The 25,539-nt window shown below is 39.6% G+C and overlaps 1 protein-coding gene across 17 annotated transcripts in view; it reads left to right on the top strand.

The window, feature by feature from the left end:
* The window catches only part of plecb (plectin b), a 130,207-nt gene that overhangs the window by 68,487 nt on the left and 36,181 nt on the right, over nt 1-25,539 (top strand). For 8 of the 17 annotated variants that reach the window (XM_081617052.1, XM_017309428.2, XM_008431959.3 and 5 more), the window contains 2 exons: nt 21,602-21,663; nt 24,754-24,768. In XM_081617052.1, the coding sequence (XP_081473178.1) occupies nt 21,602-21,663; nt 24,754-24,768 (77 nt within the window). Of the gene's footprint in view, nt 1-18,794; nt 19,155-21,601; nt 21,664-24,753; nt 24,769-25,539 lie in introns of those variants that run through there. The other 9 variants (XM_008431966.3, XM_008431960.3, XM_081617054.1 and 6 more) reach the window with 3 other exon arrangements.

Below are 25,539 nucleotides of genomic sequence, written 5' to 3'. Positions count from 1 at the left end.
TTTGCATACCGTTTATCTTGGAGTTTCATGTTGTGGATTCTTATCCTGGATGTGGAGACGGTCTCCTTTTAGGAATTGTTTCAGCATGTGGGTGTGAGGAGACCGTTGACATGTGGCTGTGATTTAGCCATGTGTGCTGAGACAGATCAGGAATTAGCTGCGTTGTGGTTGCCGTCGTGTTGAAACTGTCAGTTGCAAGACAACTTTTAGATGCGAATGCTTCAAATTTTATGTTTATTGCTTCATTAGCTAATTCTGCAGGTCATGTCTTCCTGCATAGAACCGGAGAATACTACGCTGCTAAAACAATTACACTTTCTTTGGGTGGGGACTCCCTGTCTGATAAATACTCTGTTAAGGCATGTTTATGTTTAAGATGAATAATCTCCAGGGACATCTCTGGGCATTTGCCAAAATGGATTATGCAGAAGTGTCGTCAGTCCAACAAGGTGGGGCTGTTTGCTGAGATTCAGCCTCACCACTTCTCTGCAGACATTGGTGTGTGTGAGTTAAAACCCATCTGAACTCCAGGAAGGTGTGGCTCTCTTCTGGGAGCTGTGCTCCAGTAATGCTGTACTTTTGGCTCTGGGTTACATTCCCTTCTTGTGTTTTTTTTCTTTTTACTTTCTTTCTTTATCCAGTCTGTCACTTATTAGAGATAAGTGCATCTCTTGAATACTGTTCTGTAATGGTATAGCAGGGGTATGGGAGTTATGTTGGTAATGTGATAAGACCATTGTGTGCTCTCTGCCCTTGGTGTGGAAATGAAAGTTGCAAAACCTCCCCGATCAGGTGCCACACAGTGCTGTCATTTGCAGAACTGAAACGTACATTATGAAATAAGCTATGAAACATGAACATGTAACATAATTTTATATTTCACGTAGTTTAGAAGTGGAAAAAGCTGGTGTTTTCCATCATTTGTGTTTTTTGTTTTTTTTCTTAAACTTTTACACGAGATAAAGGGAGGAGTTGCCTGGGCGTTGTCTGCTATGGGTGTGAAAGACTGAGGAAGTTGGAAAAGGTTTGTTCGCAGCTCCAAGGGTGTGTTTGTTTGGATCCACACGTGACGGCGGATCTGTTTTCAATTAGCTGCCTGGCTTCTTGATTTGATCTGGTTACTCACAAGGAAATCGAGTTCAAGAGACTTTGTAGCTCACACACACAAACGTACATCTCATCTTAAGCACATTATGTCACTTCAGAAACTACAAATGCCTCTGGTGCGCACCAACAACTGATGCCAAACATTTTATTTCACCTTTGACTTTTGAGGTTTGTTTGTGATATGAACACAGCAGTGCATTGCTGACATCTGCTGTCCGTGCATCGTCTGCACTGACCAAATGCTCTGACTGCAGTCAGGCCAATTTTTTTATCAATTGAAGGAAAACTTAAATTGATAGACCAACCTCGGTTTCTCTAATTTAGATGTTTTTATGAGTACTCATGAGGGTTTATTACTACCCTTTTAGTTTTATTAATGTTTTAGCAATTACCTAGAGTCTTATATTTATGTACAGCGCTAGCTATAGCTTTAAATTCCAGAGAAATTTACTGCTGTGAATTAAATTGCCAACCCAGTGGAGCTGACAAAAGCCTAACCCTTTAACCCCTACATTTTCCTCTCTTTTTTTTTCAGGCATCTTCACTTTCCAAATGTTAGTCTTTCCTTTTCTGTTTCTTTGTATCAGTGAAGTGAATACCGAGGAAGGTGAAACATATTTTAATAAATATGACTTATGATGGAAAGGAATTTGTTGAGATGAAACACTCGAAGCCAGTTTGTGCTTCGCCTCCAGGGAAGCCTTTGATATCTGCTTGTGGTCCATTCCATTCTCCTGCAGAATGCAAAAGCTGCAGTGTGTGATCAAATAAAAATGTTACAGTTTTGGTCTGACTGGACATGCTTGGGGGAGCGTAGGCGGAGGAGGGCAGCTTGAACTTCACCCACACATAGCACCAGAGGCAATTAAACTAAATCACATCCCAGACATGCCACTGAGGTCCTCCCGTGTTTTTATCCCGGACATTCTGCCCACTGCGTACATTATGTGATTGAAATGAACAGCTACAGTGTGCTGCAGCTCTGTGCCTCTCATTATAGTGCCGTGCCATTTTTTTTAAATTTTTTTTTTTATGGTGTGACTCACGCTGGCTGGAGCTGGGAGTTTGACCTTTTTCAGCAAAACGGTTAAAACTGAAGGACACAATGAAGGCGTTAACGCTCCCTGTCTAAAGGAGGGACTTTGTTGGGATTAAGTTGCGTGAAATCTCCTGTTGCTGCTCCTGCCACAGGCCAGCAGTAATGTTTTGCCCAAACACACCAAGCGACCTTAAGGGACCTGCCATATCTTTTACTGATGTTAAATCACTCCCAGTATTTTATCGTGAGTAGGGGTACATTGCGCTCCACATTTCATGAACTTGTGATACACCGTGCATTTTTACAATGAAATAGTAACGTGAGTCGCAGGTTAAAAAAACAACAACAGTGAATTGTGAAAATACAAGCACAGCCACTTCATCGGTTTTTTTTTGTTTTTTTTTTTTTACTGAATTTGTTTCCAATTCCAATTTTTCTACAAATCTGCCGTAGCTGCGTAACAGTTAACCTACCGTAGGCCAACCCCTAGAAACAGTGATCGATAACATGTGGAATATATTAAGGGTTTGGTCTGGATAGTTGTGGCATTAGTCATTTCCCAGGGAACTTGTCGGGCCTTATAGAAGATGATGACTAACACTATTTCAGATCTGTGAGAAATCTTAGAGGCTGCTTCAGCACGCATTGCAAAAGTATTCATAACCACAAACTAGTCTATTTAGGATGTGAAGACGATCTTAGGTGGATCTGCAAAGGGTTTTATTTTGTCCACATGTATCTGGCGTTTTGGAGAAATTGTCGTTTTTGAACAGAAAACAGAGTGGATACATTTCGGTTTCGTGTTTCCGTGTGTAAAAAAAATGCAAGTTTTTTTTTTTTTAGAAACGATGATGACGAAGCTCTCTCACTCTTTTTTTCTCTCTTTAGCCCACACGCACGGTTAAAAAAGATGGCGGCTTTCTGTGTTTGGTGTTTTTCGAGTCGTTCTGCAGCGCCACCAATTGGCATGGAGTTCCCACTACTGCGTTGTCAGTGGTGCTGTGTCCTGTCACGACAAATGTTTTTTAGAATCATTCACAAAAATTTACCACATTCATCTCCGTGTGTACAGGACCTTAATCTCAGAATTAAACAGCTGCTTTGTGAAGGCCACAAAACATTAGAAACCAAGGAACAGGTTACAAGAAATTTATTTTTACTCAGCAATATCATGAGTTTTGAAGATGGAAAGAGATTGGCAGAACTATACTTAGACATGATCACCAAACCCAAACTGAGAGGCTGAAAGGCAGAGCAAGGATCGTATTTCTGACAGAGAGGCAACCAGCAGGCCCCACTGGAACTCTGGAGGAGCTGCAGAGATCCACAGCTCCCGTAAGAGAATCCGTTGACAGGGAAGCTATTACTTAGTGAACGTGTATGTTTGTGTGTCATATGAGGGGTATCATGTCAAGCGCTTCAAACCACTTCCTGTGGTATAGATTCTTTTCATTTCACCGTAGGACAGCTATCTTTAGTAGCTTCAAATTGGTGACTCTCCCTAATCTCCCTGCATCGTTAGTGTCTCACACAACTGGAGCAGATTGTCGGCACAACAATCGACAGAGTGTTGTGTACATTAGAGTTCTCTATATTTAGAGAATGCTGAGCATTAGCTTAATCCCAGCAGCAACGGGTGATTTACCCTGAATGCCTTAGCCATGATTTCATGGACCGTCTCTCTGAGGCAGGTCGCATTTCGTTAAATCCCTTCTCTGTTTGCTACCACTTTTCTTATTTATGGCTGCTGTTGCTATTTATAGGTTCTCCAACCTTTCCTCTGTTTGCACTCTTAATTTTATTAACTAAAACACTAACTGGTCAAATATCTCTCAAACAAGCTAAAAGAACACATCTGAATTCAGTCTAAGTCACTGAAGCTATGCCCACGTGTCTTCAGTCTTTAAGCAGGCCGATAACATTACCAGACGACTGCTGCGTTTAATATTCACATCACAGTTAAGAGAGTTTCTGGCTGAGATCTGACACTTAGCATCAGAGAAATTGACCTCCCTTCCAGCATCTTCAAAGAGGCGCGCTAAGAGCCAGAGTGCCAGGGTGGGGGGCTGGAGAGATGGAGGGTGAAGGGGTGGAGGTCCTGCTTGTTGCACTGTCCCAACGGAGTCCTTCCATCAGTTTCTAACTGTGACACTGTGCGATCATCTGGTTCTGGAGGATATTTATAGGCCTCTGCCAGCTCTGGCCCTCTGCCCGCCGCACCTCACCCCACCCGCTGCCCCCTAACTAAGGCTCGCCGTGTCGTCCCTCCTCCCCCGGCCATGGGAGAGCGAGGCTGACGGATCCGAGCAGCAGGCGCAGCCTGTCAAAATCTGAGACGAGGAGAGGGAGACAAGGCAGCAGAGAGCAAACAAACAGGAATCTCTCCGGTACTCTTCATTCCCCTCCATCCAGCTCTGCCTTTTCTTCACCTTTGTCCTCCTCTTCTTCCTCTTCCTCTGCTCTGTCTCTTAGATGAAGATAATACCTGGTAGGTAATCAGTGTGAGTGTGTGTGTGTGGTCCGTGTCCATGAGTGTTTTAGCCGTGTTCGTCTGCCTGGTTTCTGGCTGTCGGTGTGTTCTTGGCGAGGACAGAGTGTGAAGTCTTGTTGTGATCTGAACACACACACACACTCCAACACCAGCAGGACAGAAGCAAACACAGTGTCACTTCATAACATCAGCAACGTTTCACGTTGTAGTCCTCACACTGTAGCCGACGTGAGTTATGAGGGTCATTAGTGCGTCAGTGAGCTTCGAGTTCTGACCACCAGCTGCGTCCGTCGAAGCTGTTCACGAGAAATCCGACTTGAATTTTGACGTTTTTGCTTTGTTAATCTGAAGATTTTAAATCAACAAAGTATAACTCACTCATCGGCTGTTTCCTGATCTGTTGATGGATTATTTTTTCTGCACGTTTAAGCATCACTTTCAATATAACATGGAATTACTTTATTAGTTCTGATTAACTTCTCAAGAAATCTTTGTAATGAGTCACAGATGCATTACAAAGCATCTGATGAGCAATCAGTATATGGTTATTTATGTTGTAATTTAGGCAAAGATAATGTCTTACTTTAGATCCGAACTTGATCTGGACTCTGGATCTCCGTCATTTAAACGTAATTTGCTTCCATTTATAGGCAGTGTGATTAACTTTTATTGCATTAGATTCTCTGGACCGCTAAGCCTACGGATGAGCCAAGATTTTACTTTTTGTTGGCACTGACATCAACTTGTTCTTTTAACTCCTTCATTTAAAATATGTTGATTGGTTGTGGGATTTTTTTTTCTAGACCTGAACACATCAGGCTTATTTTGGGTGACACTTTTATTCTTACTCTTCTCTGATTTTCACTACGTTATAAAACTGTGCTTTAAAATGTAAAATTGTGGGAGGTCATGGTTTTGAAGTGTGTTTAATAAAAGGATTTTTAAGCATTTGACCTAAAAACCAATCAGAGGTAGTTATGGAAGAAATGATTGATTCTGGCTGATTGATTTCTGCATCTCAGATTTGATTCTCATAAGAACAAAAGCTCCTATTTGCTTTTTAAGTCAGCAAACCACAAACTTTAATTGTTCTCTATAGAGTTTTGTTTTAACACCAAATTGTTTATTCACCAAAGAAGAAAAGGCTTGAAACCCTAAATTAAATCTGCAGTGAGACCAGACAGATTGATGATACTTCAAACATTTTAAGCAAGAGCGATCATAAGCTGTGGTTTCCATAGAATTCCAAATATGAAAGGAATTTTCTAAGGAACAACACGCAGGCCTCGTCTTCATCTTCTAAACGTCTACAGAATGGTTTCTATGCTAAAAAAATTTCAGTTATTTGTTCACAATAGTAGCCTTTTTGTAACACATTTAAGGTGATTTAGGCTCGTAAAAAAAGTTATGAGCCACTTTCAGTTTTTATTTAGTTTTTTAGATGTGAATAGGAACTTTGACCCCGCCCATCTCTGAACTTAGCCATCACCTGAAACACACTTTTACTTCAGAATTTCTCTTCAGTGTAATATCAGTGAGAAAATAACTCTAACAAGCACATTTCTCGGTAAATACCTCAGGGTGTGCAAAAACGTCAGGAATGTCCCCGTGCTGTCCCAGTGGTCTCTCCCCCTCCCAGTAAAGCCCCACCTGTTACAACAGCCTGAACTTGCCTCATCTGCCTCTTACCTTACCATGAAATACCCTGTCAAGAGACATTCCTCCCATAATTGTGCTTTTGGATCATTAGTGGACTCCAGTACTTTAAAGAAATATGAAAATAAAAGTAGCCCATCTGATGATGGAGTCTAAAATCTAATGCTGGAAATGTGAGGTGAACATGAAATATTTTGTTTGTTTTCTGAGTCTCTTAGAGCTGATCAGAGTTTTTGAAGCCACTTTGTCCTCGACGTACTTTTGCTCCGATGACAAAGGGGATGAACATTTCCAAAGAGCACACTGTTGCTATAAGTTCTCCGTAGTCTGATTACTGTCTACATTCTTAGACAGTAATCAAAAGTAATGATCAGTGAAACTAAAAATGCACCAATCAGAGATTTACGACTGACTTTTGAGCTTTAGTTTTTGTAATCCATCAGTGCTAAAACTAATTTTAGACAACTAAAATCAATTCTAATTAATTATTTACCCTAATTTAAAATGTGTATAGTTTTTAATGAACAAAAATGTACTCAATTTAAGAGAAAGAAAGAATGACCCGGAGTTAATAGTTCAACCTCCATTTAGAGTTTTATATTCTCAATTAGCACGATTAGCATGATTAGCATTACGCACTGCAAATATGAGTCTCTCCACAGAGTGTAGACCATCATTCCAACTCTTACGTTTTCCACCAAAGTTGCTAATATTTCTGCTGTAATATGTTGAGCTTTCTTTGTTTCTACTGAAATCAACTCCTGGTGCAAAAAGGAACAAAATACCAACATCCAAAATGGGGACAGACTGAAATGACAACAACATGTCCAAATCTCTGTTGTAGCAGCTTGACTGAACAGCTCATATACATCATAAAAAGTTGATTTTCTTTTCAAGCTGCAATTTACACCCTTGTTCTTCCTCAAACTTAATTTTCCAACACCTAATTTTCCAACTAACTAAAAATACCTAATTCTATAAATAGCTAACGTTAGCTTCCACACAGAAGAAAGATGTGGTTAGCATGATCGGATAGCATTTAGAAATGGTTACATTAAATAAATGTAAAAGATTTTTGAGTTTCCAGGAATGTTGAAGCTGAAAAGCATTCCATTCTATCCCCAAATGATTTTGCTGCTCATTTCTAAAATATATATAGTAATGATGTAGCTACACTGATATCCTACTCTGTGTTGATACTTACTAAGATTCTAAGGTTTAGCACTTTAAAGACTTTTTTCCCCCCATTTGTACAGTAAGTAAAGTTTGGAGGTGTTTTTCTTTGGAACAAACAGTAAGTTGTCTGGCCAAAAAGATGACAACCTGCTTTCACGAGCTAGCCGAGCTAAAAACTTCTTATCTGGCAGTAAAACTAACAAAACCCGAAGGTTAAACATACAGGAGTCAGCCCAAAACAGAACAGCTAAATAAAGAACTAAAGCCTCCTCCTTGCTGAGGATTACCCACAATACTTTGTAATGGCTTTTTAACTCACGGACACATTTTTATCGCGACAGGTGCAAGATCTTTTGTTTAGCAGGATTTCAGTCTGAACCACTTTAGCTCGCCTGAATAAACAGGGAGATTAAATCAAATTGCTCTCAGCAAAGCGCTGGGATTTCAGCAGCCAGTCGAGGTCTAATATCTGTAATTTTTATTTTTTCTGCTGTTAATTCACCCAATCAGAAATGGCTATGTCAAACCTTGACTTTTGCCATTTGTGTGTTTGATGTATACACTTCAGTCAATATTATGTGAGAGTTGCAGAAAGTCACATTGCTCAGTCTATGAAGTGACACAGCTTCACGTGAGACATCATTACCCTGTTCTTTAGTCACGAGCTACCATGAAGTGTTTTAGACCGTGTCCACTGTGTGACCAATTCAAAGTAGGGTTGTCCCTCTGCTGTGTTGCTGCCTTTAATTGGAGCTTCTGCTTGGCTCACATTGCAATGATCATTTAACTTTAGTCATGTTTGCCTGATGGGTGTAGTCTTTAGTGTATTACATCAAAACTGTGTATGTGTGTGTGCGTAGGTGTGCGTGCGTGTGTGTGTAAGGCTGAATTCTTTCATGGTACCTTGTCGAACAGTTGCTGCCCCTCCCTTAGAAGGCTGCCAACCTTTGAGCTTTCTCATTCCTAACATTGTTTTTAGGAACTGATTAGAACTGACGCACTGATTAGAATGTAAAATTTTTGTAAAGCTTTGACAGGCAGATGTTTGTTGATTCCAACTTGTGTTTATGAACCATTTTTAATATTCTCACTGCCTTTCCTCGTGTATGTTTTACTTAAAAAAAAAAAATGACGCCAAATCAGTATGAGAGCGCAATCACTGCAAAACAGGGTTTTATGATAAAAATGAAAGACACCATATGTGGTGTCTTTCACCATATATGGTGAAAGACACCACTAAGCTTCAGTTGAAGTATATGAGAGCCTTAACTGATTACATTTAGCATCTAATATTACCGTTTTGCTTTGTTAGCATTGTAAACGGTAAACCTTAGGACGAACCTTAATGCTAAGATTTCCAAAATGTTGTAGATGGTGAGAATAGAGGCTGGAATAAGAAGGAAAACATTCCTTTCTGACCACGTGGCAATGGTGTCAACTGGAAGGTCATGACTTAGGAAACTGAGTGAAACCATAAATACTCTGACACACAACGTGCATCCATCTGCGTTCCTTTGCTGATCTTTGACCTTTTGTTTGCGTGTGTTCTGCATCTCATCCCCAACTTTGGAGACATGCAGCACCTCACACTGCGGTAGGTTTTTTATTTCCATTAAGATTTTAGCCTGGAGCCACATCGTAACAACTGACTGTAGACATGCAGAGAGGTTTACTTTGGAACAAAAGGTGTTAATTAAATTGTAAATTGCTTTTCTAAGTAATCATTGAAGAACGCTAGTGCGGTGACGAAGTGCTAAGAAACAGGTTGAACTTTTGTCTCTTTGGGCTGAAGGAGATCTCAAACAGAAATAGAAATTTCAGTTTTGTACATAGGAAAGTAACGTGAAGTTGCCTTGAAATACCAACAGCAATCAAAGGGTTCTCAGAGAGTTGTCGTCCTCTGCCTTGGCCTGGTGGCTGGAAAAGTCAACATTCTGTTGGAAACACCTCAAAATCCCACTGTGGAACAAACTAGCTGCGCTTACTGATTCCTAGAACTGATTACTGGATTTAAGGGAAGCTAGATGGCTTACCCACCCTGTGGTTCCTGCTCAGAAACCAGGAGTCATCATCAGTCAACAGACAGAATGCATCACTGAGGGGCATCATGGAAACCCAGAGGCACACTTCTAAAGTCTGCTGGGAATAACAAATTAGCCAGGCGAATGGAGCTTCCTTAGGGGGATGTTCATGTTGAGCTGATTTATTTATAAGCTGCGGAGGCTCCATGGAAACACATCAGGTCCTTCGGTTTATATATACCAACTGCGGCTTCACCCGTCCGTTGTGTTAGTCAGTAGCTTCACTGGATCCTGTTCAAATTTCAGGAGTTGACACAGGATACGTCACCTTTGTGTTCACTTTCATTCATCTGTCCCTCGTTTTTCTTTGCTTTTTTTTTTTTTTAGGATCTTTTGCTTTTATCAAAAGATCCTAATGTTAAAAACTAATTCTTAAAACCACCAGTTTCAACTGGTTAACATAGCATTTTTAGAGTTAAGGAAAGCTAGTATGTAGATTTCCTTCAAGTTTATTTTTCATATTCAGTTTTTGGAACAGGAACACTAAATTCAATATTGCTTCATATTTATAAATCTATCCAAACTGCCAAAAAATGTTTTGAGGTATGCGGAGTGTGAAAGTGTGGCTTTCAAAATATTACACCTTACCGAATTTTGCATCAAAGCAGCCTGTTCCAGTCATAATATTCCACAAATTAATATCATGGTGATGATTCGTATGTAGCACAGCTCTATTTGGGAGTATAAATCCCAGCTTTATAAACTTGTCTGAGAATTAAAAGGGATTTTTCAACTATTTTGAAATTCTGTCTCATGCAGTTGCATTGCCGTCAGTATTACATCTGCGTCTTCAGTTTCTTATCTTGTTGAATAAGAAATGCCAGTTTTAAAAAGTCACAAAAATTAAACTATTTTGTCATATTTGGTGAAATAATTAGTTTTTTGCTAAAAAAAAAAAAAAAGTGGGCACTGTTGCTAACTTACTGGTTTTGTCCCAATACTTAAGAACTTTTCAGAAAGAAAATCTGTATGGGCCAAGTTTGGAATTGATCGGCGATCGGACCAGAAAAGCGCAGACGGTTACATCCCTGTTTACCACAGTATCTCCTTCAGTTCTGATGTAGAATAACTCAGCTGTGCCTGTCATCAACTGTGCCATCGCAAACATTTTACTATGGTCAGTTCAAGTGTCAAAGTGTTCAGTTTCATTTGGCCCGACATCCAGATCATAACTCTGGCTATAGTTTTATTGTATCTAAACATCTAAATTACTCCTGCAAGCCACGGGGCAAAGATCAGATTTAAAGCAGGTGTTCAGCTTCTGAATTTTCATATTAAGACTAATAGAGCCCTGAGGAAACTGTAAATGAAAAACAAATACTTAGACACACAGAGATAGAATAATGCTATCCAAGATTTGCCTTGTAAAAGGCCTTGCCTTGTTTATTACAAAATGGACCTCTGACACGCCGCGCATGCAAGAGGGCTGTAAAACACAATGATATGATAGAGTTCCAGGTAAAACGGGACAGTCTGAAAACAGTTCACACTGAGCACGATCATATGACTGGATTACATGATTCCAGGGTGAGATTCAGCACTTCTTTTGATTCTGTTCTCTGCGTGGATTACCTGTGGCGTTCTCCTGCTTAATGAGTGAAAAGCTGAAACGATAATCGTCACGCAAAAGACAATTATGTTGAATTACCTGTCGGTTGTCTTTCGTTTTGTCCGTAATGAAGGGGGCAGGGCACGAGAGCGTTCTTTCGCCGGTTAAAGAGTTGTTCCTGTTTACACATCACACACCACCTGGCTCTGGCTGTCGGAAACACAGAGGGATTCTGAGTGGGGTTTCTTTAATGCCAGGATTATGGATTTAATCGAGACGGATAAGTGGGAGATCTGTCTGCATGACATGAATTCATACACAGATCGACTCAGACACCTGCCCTCTATGTTGACCTTTGCAGGTGAGTGGTGAGGCTTAATTACGATCGGCTTGGGGAGGAGTTTCTTTTTTGATCTGTGCTGCTTTCAGTGTGGTCATGCAGTGTGGGACACCGACTTGAGATAAAAGAAAACGGATCTAAACAATGAATAAGGCGTCATTGGCTTAAAATTTTTACGTTTTTAAATGTTTTTGTACTTCTTTTACTTTCTTGTTAAAAAAAACAAACACTTTGATTTAAAGTTTGACGTACTGTAAATGTTACAAATGCGTGGAAAAGCAATCTCTGTGTAAAGGTTTCATTCATACAAAAGTAAGCACAGCTGCCCTCTGCAAAGCTGGTGTTAAATTTCATTTCATAAATGAAAAGGTAAATATTTTTTGCATGTAGGTGCACCATCTCCTGATGGTGTTTCAGAGATATGAGTCACCTCACCTCACACAACCTGCCTGCTTTGACTACACACACATTTTGCAGAACACCTGTCAGAAAGAGTTGGGCTTCCTAACAGTGGGAAAACTTATGGCATATAATTTCTGCAGGGTCTTAAAATACATGAAAATCTTACATTTAAACATTCCAATGTCAGAACTTAAAAAGATTTATATAAGTGCAAAAGTTTCCAATAAATAAGTTTAAATGTTTTTTAGAATGTTGACATAAAATCTTTCTGGTTACTTTTTCCAGAACTGCTTTTTTGGGGTGAATTATTAAAATTTTTTAAGTGTTGAAAGTGTTAAGTGCTCACTGCAAAATTAAGACCACAAAACATTCCAAAGACACCAAGATCATTTAACAAATTTATCTTTGGTTCTAGATATAGACACCTCCATGTTTAAGAGGGTTTAGATAATGGACGGATGAATAGTCTGATCATAGGAGTTGGGTAAACGGCTGCAACCTGGATACAGAGCAACTCAGGTGGCTGCATGATGCTGTGGGGATGCCTGTCTTTAGCAGAGGCAGGGAAGCTGATGAGCAGATATTTATCTTTCATTAGGAAAGAGACCCTAAATATATCCAAATTATAATGAATAATTTAGATCAAAGCACTTCCATTTCTTCAAATGGTACAGTCAAAGTCCCGACTTTATTCTAATTGAGAGGCAACTAATGATCACAGACACTCGTTATTCTACATGACTTACCATACTCCAGAAGACTTACAGCAGTAAACACAGTGGTTTCACGTGGGTTTTGTTTCTGTGGAGAAAATGCATGCCACACTTTTCAGATTTTTATTCACATAAATACCTAAAGCAACACATCTTTTTCCTTCCACATTTTCTTTGCTGGTCTTTCACAAAACAATCAATAAAATACACTGAGGTTGCAATGGGATGAAAAGTTAAAGGAATATGAATCCATTTTCAAAGTAATTAAGAGTAATGTTACTCTAAATAACAACATAATGAATCTGCGAACCTTGAACTCTCAGCTTGAGTGCAAGATAAAACCTTCACCAGAGCTGGGATTGTTAAGGTGTTGAAGACAATCAACATTGGAAGATCTTTTGATAGAATATTGTCCATTATTTTGACTTTTTAACACCATTCATCTGCTCGTTGTTGCCAAATTGTCTAGAAGACAAATTTATAAACCTTGTTTCCCTGACGTTCATGGATTGTGGTAGGAAACTGCAGGCACAGCAAAAAAAAAACAAACTAAAAAAAATGCATCAACTCCACAAAATAAGGTGCCAGCTGGCTATTGTGTTTGGCCACGACTTTTTCCCCCCACAGGGCAAAACTCTTGGTAGAATATAAATATAAGTATTGTTTATTTATGCTTCTATTTTTTTTTTTAAAAAAAAGAAGAAAAAAATGGCTGACTTCATTAACATATTTCGATTTCTTGCTTTAAAAGTCTCTCTTGGAGACGCAGGCTGGCCCTGAATGATGGTTGCGTTTGTGCTCTGTCGCCACCTAGTGGTGAAACCGTTTCTCCAAGCAGCAGGAAATAGTGGTCTAATGTTCAAATGACAGTGTTTCCCCCTCGTGTGTCCGGTCAGCTACGAGACCTCCTCCGTGGTCGTGGCTAAAAATACCGCCGTGAGTAAGAGTCAGTCACAGTTACTCACTCAGGCGCGTGGTGCTTCCTGTTTGTAGACGTTGTCATAGAAACACATCTCAAGTTTCTATTTTTTCCACGTTTAGTCGCCAAGCGTTGAGGCTAAGACGGCGAGCGGAAACATCACGTGGCATCAAGATAGATTAAGACACCACATGATAAATGAGGAACCTTTAGATTTTCATCTAAAGGTTGGAACTAAGCAGCCCGTGATTTTCTCCTTACTCAAAGTGAGTCATCTGAAACAGTTGGTGGGCTGTTTAACACGAACACCACATCAGTCTTTTCCTCCATATTCTCCATGTTCAGTTTTTTCCTAACCTGATTTCATACGGGAAAATAATCTTGACCATGATTCTTTTCCAGATTACATGAACAAACCAATGTCTTGATCTCACCTGCAGAGGGAGACACAACAAGCTCTTTTTAATCTGCTGTGTCCTCACAAAACTGCAGCAGCTCAGAGGCTTTTTTTTCTCCCCCATCCATCTTTCTTATTTAAATCCCCCAAATTAAACACAACTAACACATACACACACACACATGGACCCACATTTGGACCCCTTCACAGACTCTCCTGCAGCTGGTCTATTTTAAAACCACTCAGCTGTTCTGGCTAATCTGAAGGCTTGTTGAGTCTGTGATAAACTAGGTTTTCATATTCATCATCAGATCTATTTCTGACACCACAGCGATCCAGAATAAATGGACGTCGTTTCATGCCACAGCTATGGCAAACATGCCTGCGACTAGCGTACGAAGCAACAATGTTGTGTCTGCTTTCTGCTTCTGCTACTGCTAAGATAACATCATTACATCAAACCATATTAGAACCTTAAAAATATTAACAATAAAAAAATACTGTCAAAGACTTGTGCCAGGAATATGATGAAACTTTTATCTGATGTATTGTAATCTCCTACCTGCATTTAGACACATTTAGATTTGGTGATTTTAAGCTAATTGACATAGACATACTCTGACTGTTTCAACTTAAATGTTAACTTAAAACCTCAAACTTCAACCTACTTTGAAGGTGATTTAATTCAGAATAACACAAAGTAGTGTGTATTTGTGAACTTAGGAAAAGTATACTTTGTTAAAAAAAAATCCATAAGTGTGATGAGGATTTGTATTCAGCATCCCCGAAGTCAAATTTTGTAGTAGTGATGGGCATTTATCATATCGTATCATTTATCATTTAACATTTATCACATAAATGTTTTATGCTAGGGATTTTACATGCATTGTCATGAATCAGTTATTGATATTAAATATAAAAAAACTGAGAAGTCTTATCCAGAATTTTTTTTTCCACAGTTTGCTCCACAAACCCATCAATAAACATCAGCAAATTAAAAAATATATAATACAATGCAATTACCATATGCAGTATAGTGACATACATCATACTTTTTTCAAGTGACACCCTGTAGAAAACCATTACAAACAGAAATATTTTTTTAATCATAATCTTTATCAAAATAGTAGCTACCACAAAATATTGCGATCAAATTCCAAGTCCATATCGTCCACCACTAATTTATACAACCAACATTCACAGCAATTATAACTGAACACTGGACATGCTATGCCTTTCTTTCAGCTGTGATGCATCACATATGTGGAGTCCATGCATAATAGCAGTTCAGTCAGTTATATTATTATAAATATTATAAACCATGTTTCACTGATATCCCATGTAGAGACTTTTCTGAATGATATAAAGTTTGCCTTTGTAACGTGAAAAAATGTAGGAAAACGCAAGATGGTGAACGCAGAGAGTGGAAATTGCTGCTTTTGATCTTTACGAACCCTAACCTCTAGACGGGCCCATCATCCTGTCAAGGATCGCTCTCAGCGAAGCATTCCTCCGGCGCTCCGACAGAAATGCGATCCAACACGCTCCAAACGGCCGCCAACCTTCCCCTCCTTTTTTTTTTCCTCTCCTTTTTTTTTCTCATCCTGCTCCTTTATCTTTTATCCTCTTAAAACAATGTATGAGATAATCCCAGGGCTGTCGAGATAATCCCGTTCCGGAGTTTTATCAGCTTTCTCGATGTCGTCTGCGAGGCGTGTTTCCGTTCACACTTTCACCTGAATTCGCCAGCAGAACAGCTGAGGTCAGTTATGAGGGTGGATAAGTGAGATAGTGAATTTAAGCAGCCTTAAATGGAAGAAAAATAAATCAGGGCAGTTTTTTTTTTTACAGTTGTACTATGAAAGGTGTCACCTTCCCTCTCTGTAAACCCTTGTATTTTCTTTGCAGCTCAGCTCTTTCAGAAACCATAATGACACATTCTTGGAATTCCTTTGTCTGCTAATTTGCTCGGGTTCTTGTTTCCAAAAGCATAAGTACAGGTCGCTCTAGTCTTAAGTGGCTGGAAGCTCAGTTGTGCTTTTCTTTGCTGTAGATTAGAAGCATTTAAACAGTTCTACAAAAAGAACAAACAAAAAAAAAACAACAGAAATGTATCTGCTTATTTTATTGTTTGTTTAATGTGAAAAATTAGCAGTAAAAACAAAAGTGGTGACAAACGAGAAGGTGTAATCCATATAGGTCTACATATGTAACATTTCTGATTTGGATGGTTGTAGTTTGCTTCCAAAAATAAAATGAATAAATAAAATAACTAGGGATTCATTCTTTAAAACCATAAATGCTTCTAAAACGGTTTCTAAACTCTCATCAGGTCAACCCAGACAACCCAGACATAATTTTTTTTTTTCATCTAACCTCTAAGTCTGGGAGTGCTGAGGCTGGCTGTATCAAATTGTTTACAGGATAATGAAATCACAAAGTGAGAAAAGGAAGAACAAACATGGCAGTCCATCATAAACAATCATCCAACCACAAACTGATCATTTAGGGAGAAAGGAAAAAAGAAAACTTTCTCTCTATTTTTTCACTCCTCTCATAAAGAGCCAGATTGTTCCATCTGGTTTTGATGAAGCCAGATGAGGGAGCAAAGTAATAAGCATGTTGAGAACTTAATGATATGTCTTCTTTTAGGAGGGAAGATCTCATGACTAAGACGTTCCATGCTTTATTTTTTTTTTGTGCTGCATTCCCATTCATGTCCCCCTTATATAGTTTTTTCCCATGGGGTTCTGAAAGATTTAGTAATTGGTGCAAGGTCCAATGTCAGAGAATCACTGAGCGCTCATTCACTGGGCAAATGAACCAACTTTTTTTTTCCAATAAAATCTAAAAGTTAAACTAAAACGGTGATTTTTTTAATTATTTTTTTAAACAGGCATATAAAAAAAGTCTGAAAGGCACTATAAAATCTTTTTTTTGCAATCAAAAGCTGTCAGTTATTGGAGAAATTCCTTCCCGGCTCGGATTTAATTGCCTCCCTGTGAGCCACACCCTAATTCCACTGCTTGCCTAGACATTGTAGAACTACAAAGGCGTGTCTCCAAATTTGCGAGCGTGGCTTTAGGTGAGTCAACAGACTGCGCCGCTCCACACCAGCAGGTTCGCACAGATCCCCTCGCACTGACACATTCGGCGTGTTCGTGTTCGTACAGGTTGTGCAGAAAAGTGCTGCTCTCAGGAGATAAAGCGCTCTTTAATGCCCCTTAAAGTAAGACGAGGCAGGGTGGAGTAATGGTAGGTATATATGTACGCCCAGAGGGGCAAAGTGTAGCAAACAAAGGTTATTCTCTGACTTTTGACACATGTAGTCGCTGTCTACAGGGAAATGTTTTCCATTTATAACAGGAATTACATTACTTTTTTCTATTTAATTAACAAAAGGTTAAACTCATCAGTTCCAGTTATTGAAGACACCCAACAATGTGTAGATGTTGGCAGAATCTGCCAAACATTACAGACAACCTTTCTGGACTTGCTTCTTTCAAGCAACTCTTAAATATTATAGATTTCTCATAAATTTGATCTGTCAAAAGTACTCCATGTAATAGTTTTTTTCTTCTTTTTTTTGCATCTTTTATTGATTTTGCTTTCCCAGAAGACGACTTCATACCTAAGCCAGATGATAATCCAGAAGATCGACAGCGCTTTGCGAAAGCTTTCATACTTCTTTAGCGTTTGCTGGTTTTTGCTACGTCACAACCACAGACCTGAGTCTGTTTTTATTAGGATCTTAGTTATAGACCAGCACAGCCACCAACATGGCATACCTTGTAAACCCCACTATTCGCTGCAATCACAGCTGCAAGTCAAACCATATTAGATAGTCAACATGGCTTTTTTTTTCTTTTTTTTTTTTTTTTCTTAAGTCTTGTCACAAATTCTCAATCGAAATTAGGACTGGACTTTGACTAGGGACTTCCGACACAAGTGTGTTTTGACATCAACCGTTAAATGGCAGCTCTTGTCTGTCTCTTTAATCTCGTACATGTTTATAGTGACAAACAAACAATAAGTTCAGTTCAGTTTGTGGTTGTCATTTTGATGATCTAACCAGATCTCAAACCTTTTGCAGCCTCTTTTAGGTTTTCCTTTCAGTATTACCCATATTTAGCTCAATCATCTGCCTATCAACTCTGACTAACTTCCTGTCCTTGGTGAATCACCATGATTTAACATAGGGATGGTTGCATGAAGGCCAAAGGTCGGTTTTCATCTCATATGAACCAGAACATCATCTAGATTTAACAATTAATAACAAACTCGCATTTCTGATGAGTGTTTTGTTTACATGCACTCGAGGAACTGCAGTCAAATCACAAACAGTATAAAAACACCCATCCGAGGCTCTTTTTCTTGCATGTCAGGGCTGATTTCATGCATCGCAGTTTAGAAAATGTAACAGCCACTCCCAAATCGAGCTCAGCCCTCTGCTCTTCCCTTCTTCCTAACGGTAGCGAGCTTCTTATTGGAAATGCCTGAGGAATGCCATGAATAAGAGATGAGTAACCAGAGATCAGTGTGTGCCTCTGTAGTAAGCATGTGAGAAATCTATTTCTCAACTTTCTTCGTTCATCTGTCATTTAATGTACTCAAAGCCATAATAAACCCATCAGCAGCATGACTTTATTACCTTCTGCGCCTTAGTTTTCTTGCGCAAGCCATAAAGTGATAGGACGCTTAGGTTACCACACCTCGGCCTTACCCGTCGCTCCCTTCATGTTCGGCGCAATGCAACAGGAAGGGGCGTGTCCAGAGTCCAACCCCCCGTGTCCTCCGCACGCTAACGTCACTGAGCACACAGTACTTCACTCAGCAGGGCAGGCCCAGACTCCGTAGCCTGAAGGCACAACACAGTGGAAGAAAGGGGAAGAAAAAAAAGAGAGAGAGAAAAAAAAAACATGAAGGAAAAAAGAAGGGCCGAGCCAATGAGGGAGCGAGGAGGTTAGCAGAGGATAGAAAGGCAGAGAAATCATAGGTTTGTGAAGAGCTTAGTGGATTCTGGCCACAGGACTTGCACACACTGGAGCAAACCGACAGGGCCAAAGATAGAAGCAAGAAACGCAGAGGTTCCCGTCGAGAAGGAGGCTCGCCACGGACCTTTTCTGTCATTAGGAATATTATTTTGTGAGCCGACAGACAATGACGATGAACTCTCAGCAGCAGAAGTACAGGAATTTCTCCACTGACAGTCTGGGGAGAGACAGGATGGGCTCAGATGATGGGTACTACCAAGGGATGCTGAAGGCTACGGACGGGAGGAAAGGTACCAGTACGGCTCCTCTCAATTGCAAGCCTCGATCTTGATCCATTACTTTAAAAGTATCTGAAGAGCTGCTGGGCAGGAATAAAGGTTTGGGTTGTTTTAATGGGAAGAAGGAAAAGCAGAGTTCAGGTTGGAGAACTTTATATCAGACGACTGTTTCACTTGTTGCTCATTAGAAACTCTTTCACAGGAGCTTGTAGCCTTCTAGCAGACTTTTTTTTCAGTGGATATGAATATATTATAGGATTTTATTTTATGAACTGTGGCAGAGTGACTTAAATTTTTAAAAAGGAACAGGATACTCCCTCCTTATTTCACCAGCAGCTTCCTGTCTTGTCACCAAAGCAAAACTTAATCACAATTTCCCTTGTTTCATGAGTATGTTTGGATGTCAGTCACTATAGCAACAGTCTATTTATCTTCTATTGTAGTCAAAATGATTAATGAGCTATATTTACATGAAGACACTTCCACTTCTTTTATTTTTTTTATAAACGTTGTGACTGTCTACTGTAAAAACAGAAAAAATGCATTTCATATCTCCAATCATGTTACCTTTTTGTACTTAACGACTTTCATCCAAGTGTTGACTCTTTCACCTCAGTGATTCATGTTTATATATTATATGCTTTTATGTGATGCCTGAAGGTTACTCAGCCTCTATAAGCTTTTATAATACAGTTTACTTAAATAAGGCAGATATGCACCGACCAGGCTTTTACTAGACCAATACTGATGTCCAGTTTTCTGGGACATCCACTGAATATAATAAATTAAGAGTAAAAAACAATGGAGGTTCTTTGATCGATTTGATTTGAATGCATCAAATCTAGCTTAAGAATTTATTAAGCTCAAAAAAAGAACATTTAACGGCAAACTGATGTTTGTTGATTAAAAAAACAGTTTTATATTCACTTGCAATTATTTTTCATTTTATTAAAAAATATCTAATTTTTCAGCCTTTGAACTGACAATTAACCAACGATATTGTGGTAGGGTTGAGAGGGGTTTTGCCCTCACATTTCCTTTTGAGATGACATTTTTCCCCCTCCTTGACAGGAAGTTGAACCACTGAGGTCACATACATTTCCTCCGTTCATATTGTTTTGAAAATAAAATAAGGTTCTAGCTCTAATTGGGAATGAACCAGAATTTCCTGGAAGAAAATTAAACATTCACATTAAACATTCATATTTGTTGTCTTGCCAGTGTAGGGGAGGATAAAAGCTAATGTAGCCTGTGGGTGTCAATTTTTCTGTTTGTGTTGAATCAGTGTTCTTCGCTTTCATTGCTGGGTGTGTCGGTGTGTGAAGGCACTCGGGTCACACTCTTACACTGATAACGCTGAGTGGACTTTGTGTTGTGTCGTCATTCGAATGAAATTGACTTAATCGTCGCTAAACGAGCGTCCCTTAGAGAGACATCGAGTGGTAGTTCCTCAAGCTAGCTGGTTTGTGCTTTTTTTTTTTGTCAAAGATGATTAAATCTGCTTGGTTAAAAGTTTTAACTGATCTGTCAGAGAGCCAGAAACAGACGCATTCCCATAACTGAAAGTCGCAGAAACACACCTTGTGGTTTTCTTTATTTCTTTTCCTCCCCCTTGAACATCACAACACCAAATGAAAATGTACATGTTTGTTGTGTTAATGGGTGTGTTCGGCACCTACGTCTTGTTCTTTCTTGTTGGGGAAAAAAACTGCTCCCGCTAATAGTTTTCATGCCAAGTCCCAACCCCACAGAGAATCCTTGCGCTCACCTGAACGCCTCGACTTGGAAATCTTTTCATCTTCGGGTTTGTTTTGGTTTTCTTGCAGTGATGTCACTAAGTGAAACATGAGCTTGTTCTGAACAAATGGGGGTGAACGTGCTGCGATGTAGCCTGAGTCAGATGGTGGCGTACGCAGAAGTACTTTTTCCACCCAGCAAGAGAGTTCTGTGTCTCTGGTGTGTTTGTTGTGTAATAGTGCTATGGTAAATCTGCACAACTCTCACAGTGGAATGATACTTGCAAAATGCCTGCTACAGCCAGGGGGTGTAAGGATGCACAAAAATAAAGGGAGTTCCATACATACCTCAACTTTCACATGCAGAATGGGAATTATGCATCACCAATTTTGATGTTTGTAGATTAGCATTGACATAAGTAGTGAAGACAAAATTGGAAAATTTGAGTAAGTTGTAACAAAGCTGGTATTATCTGTTATTTTGTAATGAGTTCGGTTACGTTTAACCTTAAAACTAATGTGCAACCTTTTTTTAAACGTCCCATGGCAAAAAGTTCTAGGTTCCGCGTGTGTGTACAGGTTTGAAGCTACACTTTATTTGTTAAGTACATGCATGCTAAACCAAAGGGCCCATACCAGAAATCTTCAGTATAAATATGTTTGGCTTTCCAGATTTGTGTTGTTTATTTCTGATGGATGACCCACGGTGTCTCTGTGTTCCAGATGAACGAGATCGGGTACAGAAGAAAACCTTCACAAAATGGGTTAACAAGCATTTGATAAAGGTAAGACCATCCTCTCCTTTTAGGGACTAAACACACATTAAATGACACATTTTTGCTCACATTTGCATTCAATCATGTTCATTAAGGAGGAATTTAGCCTCGCTATAAACTGTGGCCGTTCAAGTTTCATGAAAGACATCGTCTTGCTGTAGTTTCCAATACAGGTGAACATCCCGGGTTTGGTGTTTACTGTATGTCAACTAGCATAGTAATGTTGTGTGATGGAGGCGGATTGATCAGAATTTTGTGGCCAATTTCTGATTTTTGTACAGCTCCAGTATCTGCCAATACCGATTTTCGATATTTATACAGGTAACACACTTTATTGAGAGAGCAGTGACTCTCTGACAAAATGTACTTTTAATTTGAAAAAATTTAGAGATTGGCATCTTGTATAGTGTTTAGCATGACTAGCATAACTAAGACAGCGGTCTATGTAGGATCAGGCTCATACAGATAAATTAGAGCAACTGTAATATATCCAGCCATCCTGTTATCTGTTGAGATGTCTATCTCTCTTTCTATTACTTCTCCCTGACTTCCTTTTCTGAGTCTCATTGATGCAGAAAATAGCCATCTTGTTTTCTTCTTCTCCAAGCAACCACTCTAACACTGATTAGTGTTGTAGTTATGGAGATTTATGTTTGCTGATCAGAAAAAGATAATACTTTTTAGTTTCTGACCGGCTGGTTACTATGGTGAGGGCTGATGACTCCTGAAAATTGACCAATTTCACTCACATTCCAGTTGTGTAAATGATGATCCAACATGATTTTAAATAGGCTTTCTCATTAGAACTGATTATTACTTGGCCAAATTGATCATTTTTATGAATGATGTACCAACTAAGCTAAAGAGCAGACTCAGCAGTCTCACCAGGTCTCCTTTGAACAGTGGAGAGAGGTCTTACATTTCATCTACTTCATCTCTCACCCGTTCATCATAAACATCCTCTGTAAATAATGCTGCCAACGTCCTTCCTCCTACTTGTATAAATACAGGCTGAGTAGTCAGCCTTTGTCTCTCACTCAGACACTCGCATTTTACCATCATGGCGAGGCTCACTAGGACTCAGGCCTGTCATCAGCTGAGGAGCTGTGTAAACCTTCCATCCGCCTCCGATCAATCACCTACCTCATTCTATTCCCACCCTGTGGTCTGAAAGCCCACCAGGGAACCATTCATTCACAGAAAGAGAACGAGTCGAAAGGAATCGAGGGAGACCCTACGCCGTACCCTGGAACCCTTCATTGGGGTTGAAACTCTAGCCTTTTTGACACGCAGGCCCTCCCTCAGAGCAGTTAAAATATTGCTTGGTTCACCTTAATTTCAGGGAACTCCCACTGGCAGCAGTACATTCACAGCTTTGTGTCTCCATGCTGTGTTCAGCTCACAGACATTGGGTCATTCATTTGCTTAGAATGAATCCAAAGGAAAACGGGAGGACTTTTTCCATGAATGAGCACCTCTGGCACGGTCGGTGATGACTGTAGGAGAGCTAATTTTGGACTATTTCTTTGTTTCTCTTGCTGTTCTCTGTGAATGTTGGATGGTGGGTCAAACACATCTGGTCTCAGTTAACTACCGCTGCAAAGGCGGATTCTGTTCTCACCCTAAAAGCTCATGATTGAAGCTCACAGTAGCACATGTGCTGCCCAGACTCCTGGGTCTGGTATCCTAGTTACCATCATACCCGGTTTAAGCTCAGTGGCACATACTGAGAATTTTGTAAGTATTCACATAGGGAGATAAAGAAAAAAAGTCTGATAAAACCTTCGCTCATTCTGTTCTTAACATCCTTTTAATGAAATACCAGCGAGAGGGTTCAAGTTGCAGGACTTTTCTCCAGCTCGGTAGAAACTATAACAACATTGTGCTGTACACTGTCAGTCATTTGGGTGAGCGAGTGCTAATATGCATTTAGCTGTTTGTAAAAATACTTTTGATCACAAAAAAAGTCCACACCATGACCAGAAAGTCATGATTTGGAAAGGTGGAGAACCCATCGCTCCTGCTTGGGTAACGCTGCTTTGAATCGACAAATTCAAATAGTTCCTTCTCTGTTTTTAAAAAAGAGTAACTACAAGATAAAAGATGTTTTTCTAGATCTTCCTGTGTAAAGACAGTGATGCCGAAAAAAACATGGAATCTTCCCTCAGTGTCGTCATACCAGGAGACTCTCACAACCTCACAAGATGCCATGTGGAGTAAATAGAAGGTCAAACACTGAAAAAAAGACATGGTGGAATGTGGTATGGAAAGTGTTAACTTTAAAGACCCCTCGCTGAGGTTAAACTGATTTAATGACTTAATAGTCTGCTTGAAGAGCAACAGACTAGAACCTACCTTGTTTGTGAAAAGCTGTAAAAGGCTGCAGAGTGTTGTTCCCTGCTCAGTAAATCTCTTCAACTTGCACCAGGGAAGCCTGGAATGTTGGCGCAGCTGCAGAAAGTGAAAATGTTTCTGTGCAGACTCCTCCTGGGCTTTTCAGGTCCGAACAGAACGTAAAAATAATAGAAAGCTATGGTGGAGTGAAAAAGGTGGAGTCTTTATCTTAAGAAAAAAAACCCATATGAAACGAGGTGAATCAGACCATAAAGAGATACAAAGACTTTCTAACTTAGAGGTTTTACAGATAAGTTCTGACAAACAGTGCAGTTTGTAAAACAGCCTGCTATCTTTCAGCACTAAATGTTCAGGTAATCTCCTGGATATACATTTACAGGGGCTTCAGAACAGAGGGCTGTAATTACCAGGTGGTGATAGATGATTCTTTATTACATACTGGAGTCATACATACTTTTCCCCAAAATACAAGCTGCTATATATGAAGTGTGTTTTTTTTTGCATCTGATCTCATATTCAGTTATAGTTTTATAAAATATTTCTGTTTGGTTGGATTATTTTAAAAAGCAGTAAAAATGTGCATATTCACAGTAATATAAAGTATACTCAATGATTGTGTAAACAGTGACCCCTAGTGGCCATACTGCGTTTAGCAGGGATTATCTATCTAGCTCTTTAGATAGCTCTGTTGCTCTGTCTCTAACTTATAACTTTCTTTGCATTTCATGGTCTGTCTTCACTAAGCCTGGGAGGGCAGAGGTAGGTGATAGCATGCTGAAATAAGACTGTGTGTTTCAGTGTCTGTCTGGTATGAAAGGACACCCCTCCCCAAACTTTCACCCCCCTGGTTCCAAAGATACATTTTCCTGGCACAGTCACGTTTTTGTTTTTTTGTTGTTGTTTTTTTGCTGTGTTGGCTCACTTCCCGGTTGCAGCTGTACCACAAACTGTTAGTAACTAACAGTTAGTTTTGACAAATACCTACTGTTAATTTCTTCTAAATGTTGTCAAAATGGTTTGTTTTGGTTGCGGTTCACCTTTTTACCACTTAAGGTGGACTTCTGTTTTGTTTAGAATCAGACAAATTTTTTGAGCGTTGGCAGCTGCTAGCATCTGGAGCTGCAGTCAGGCTTGGCTCCTGAAGGCTATGCATTCCTAACCTGTGTTGAGGTGTGCTAGTCACGAAGCACTGCTAGATACTGTTGCTGCTGCTTTACTTTTCTTTTTGTTTTGTTTTTTTCTTTGCCCCCCCCCCCCCTTCTTTGAGTCAAAAACAGTATCAAGTGTCAAACACACTGAACAATTTATAAAGTCCGTGTAAATAAAGTGTATTCCAAACAACTGAACGTGGATAAGGCTCTATGTAACTCATACAGTGTAATGTGACCTCCTGGTAAACCAGAATCGAAAAGGTTTTGTAGGATGTGTGGAAAAATTCCATTCATACAAAAATGTAGCATTGACATGTTCACAATGTCGTCTAATATTGAACAGTGCAGCTAGAGTGTATGTCAAAGAAGTGAATTTATT

Source organism: Poecilia reticulata, chromosome 16 (assembly GCF_904066995.2).
Source record: "Poecilia reticulata chromosome 16, P_reticulata-male-v2, whole genome shotgun sequence".
Classification (NCBI taxonomy): Eukaryota; Metazoa; Chordata; class Actinopteri; order Cyprinodontiformes; family Poeciliidae; genus Poecilia; species Poecilia reticulata.
Note: the sequence above shows the minus strand (reverse complement) of the source record. Positions and strands in the feature narration are given on the sequence as shown.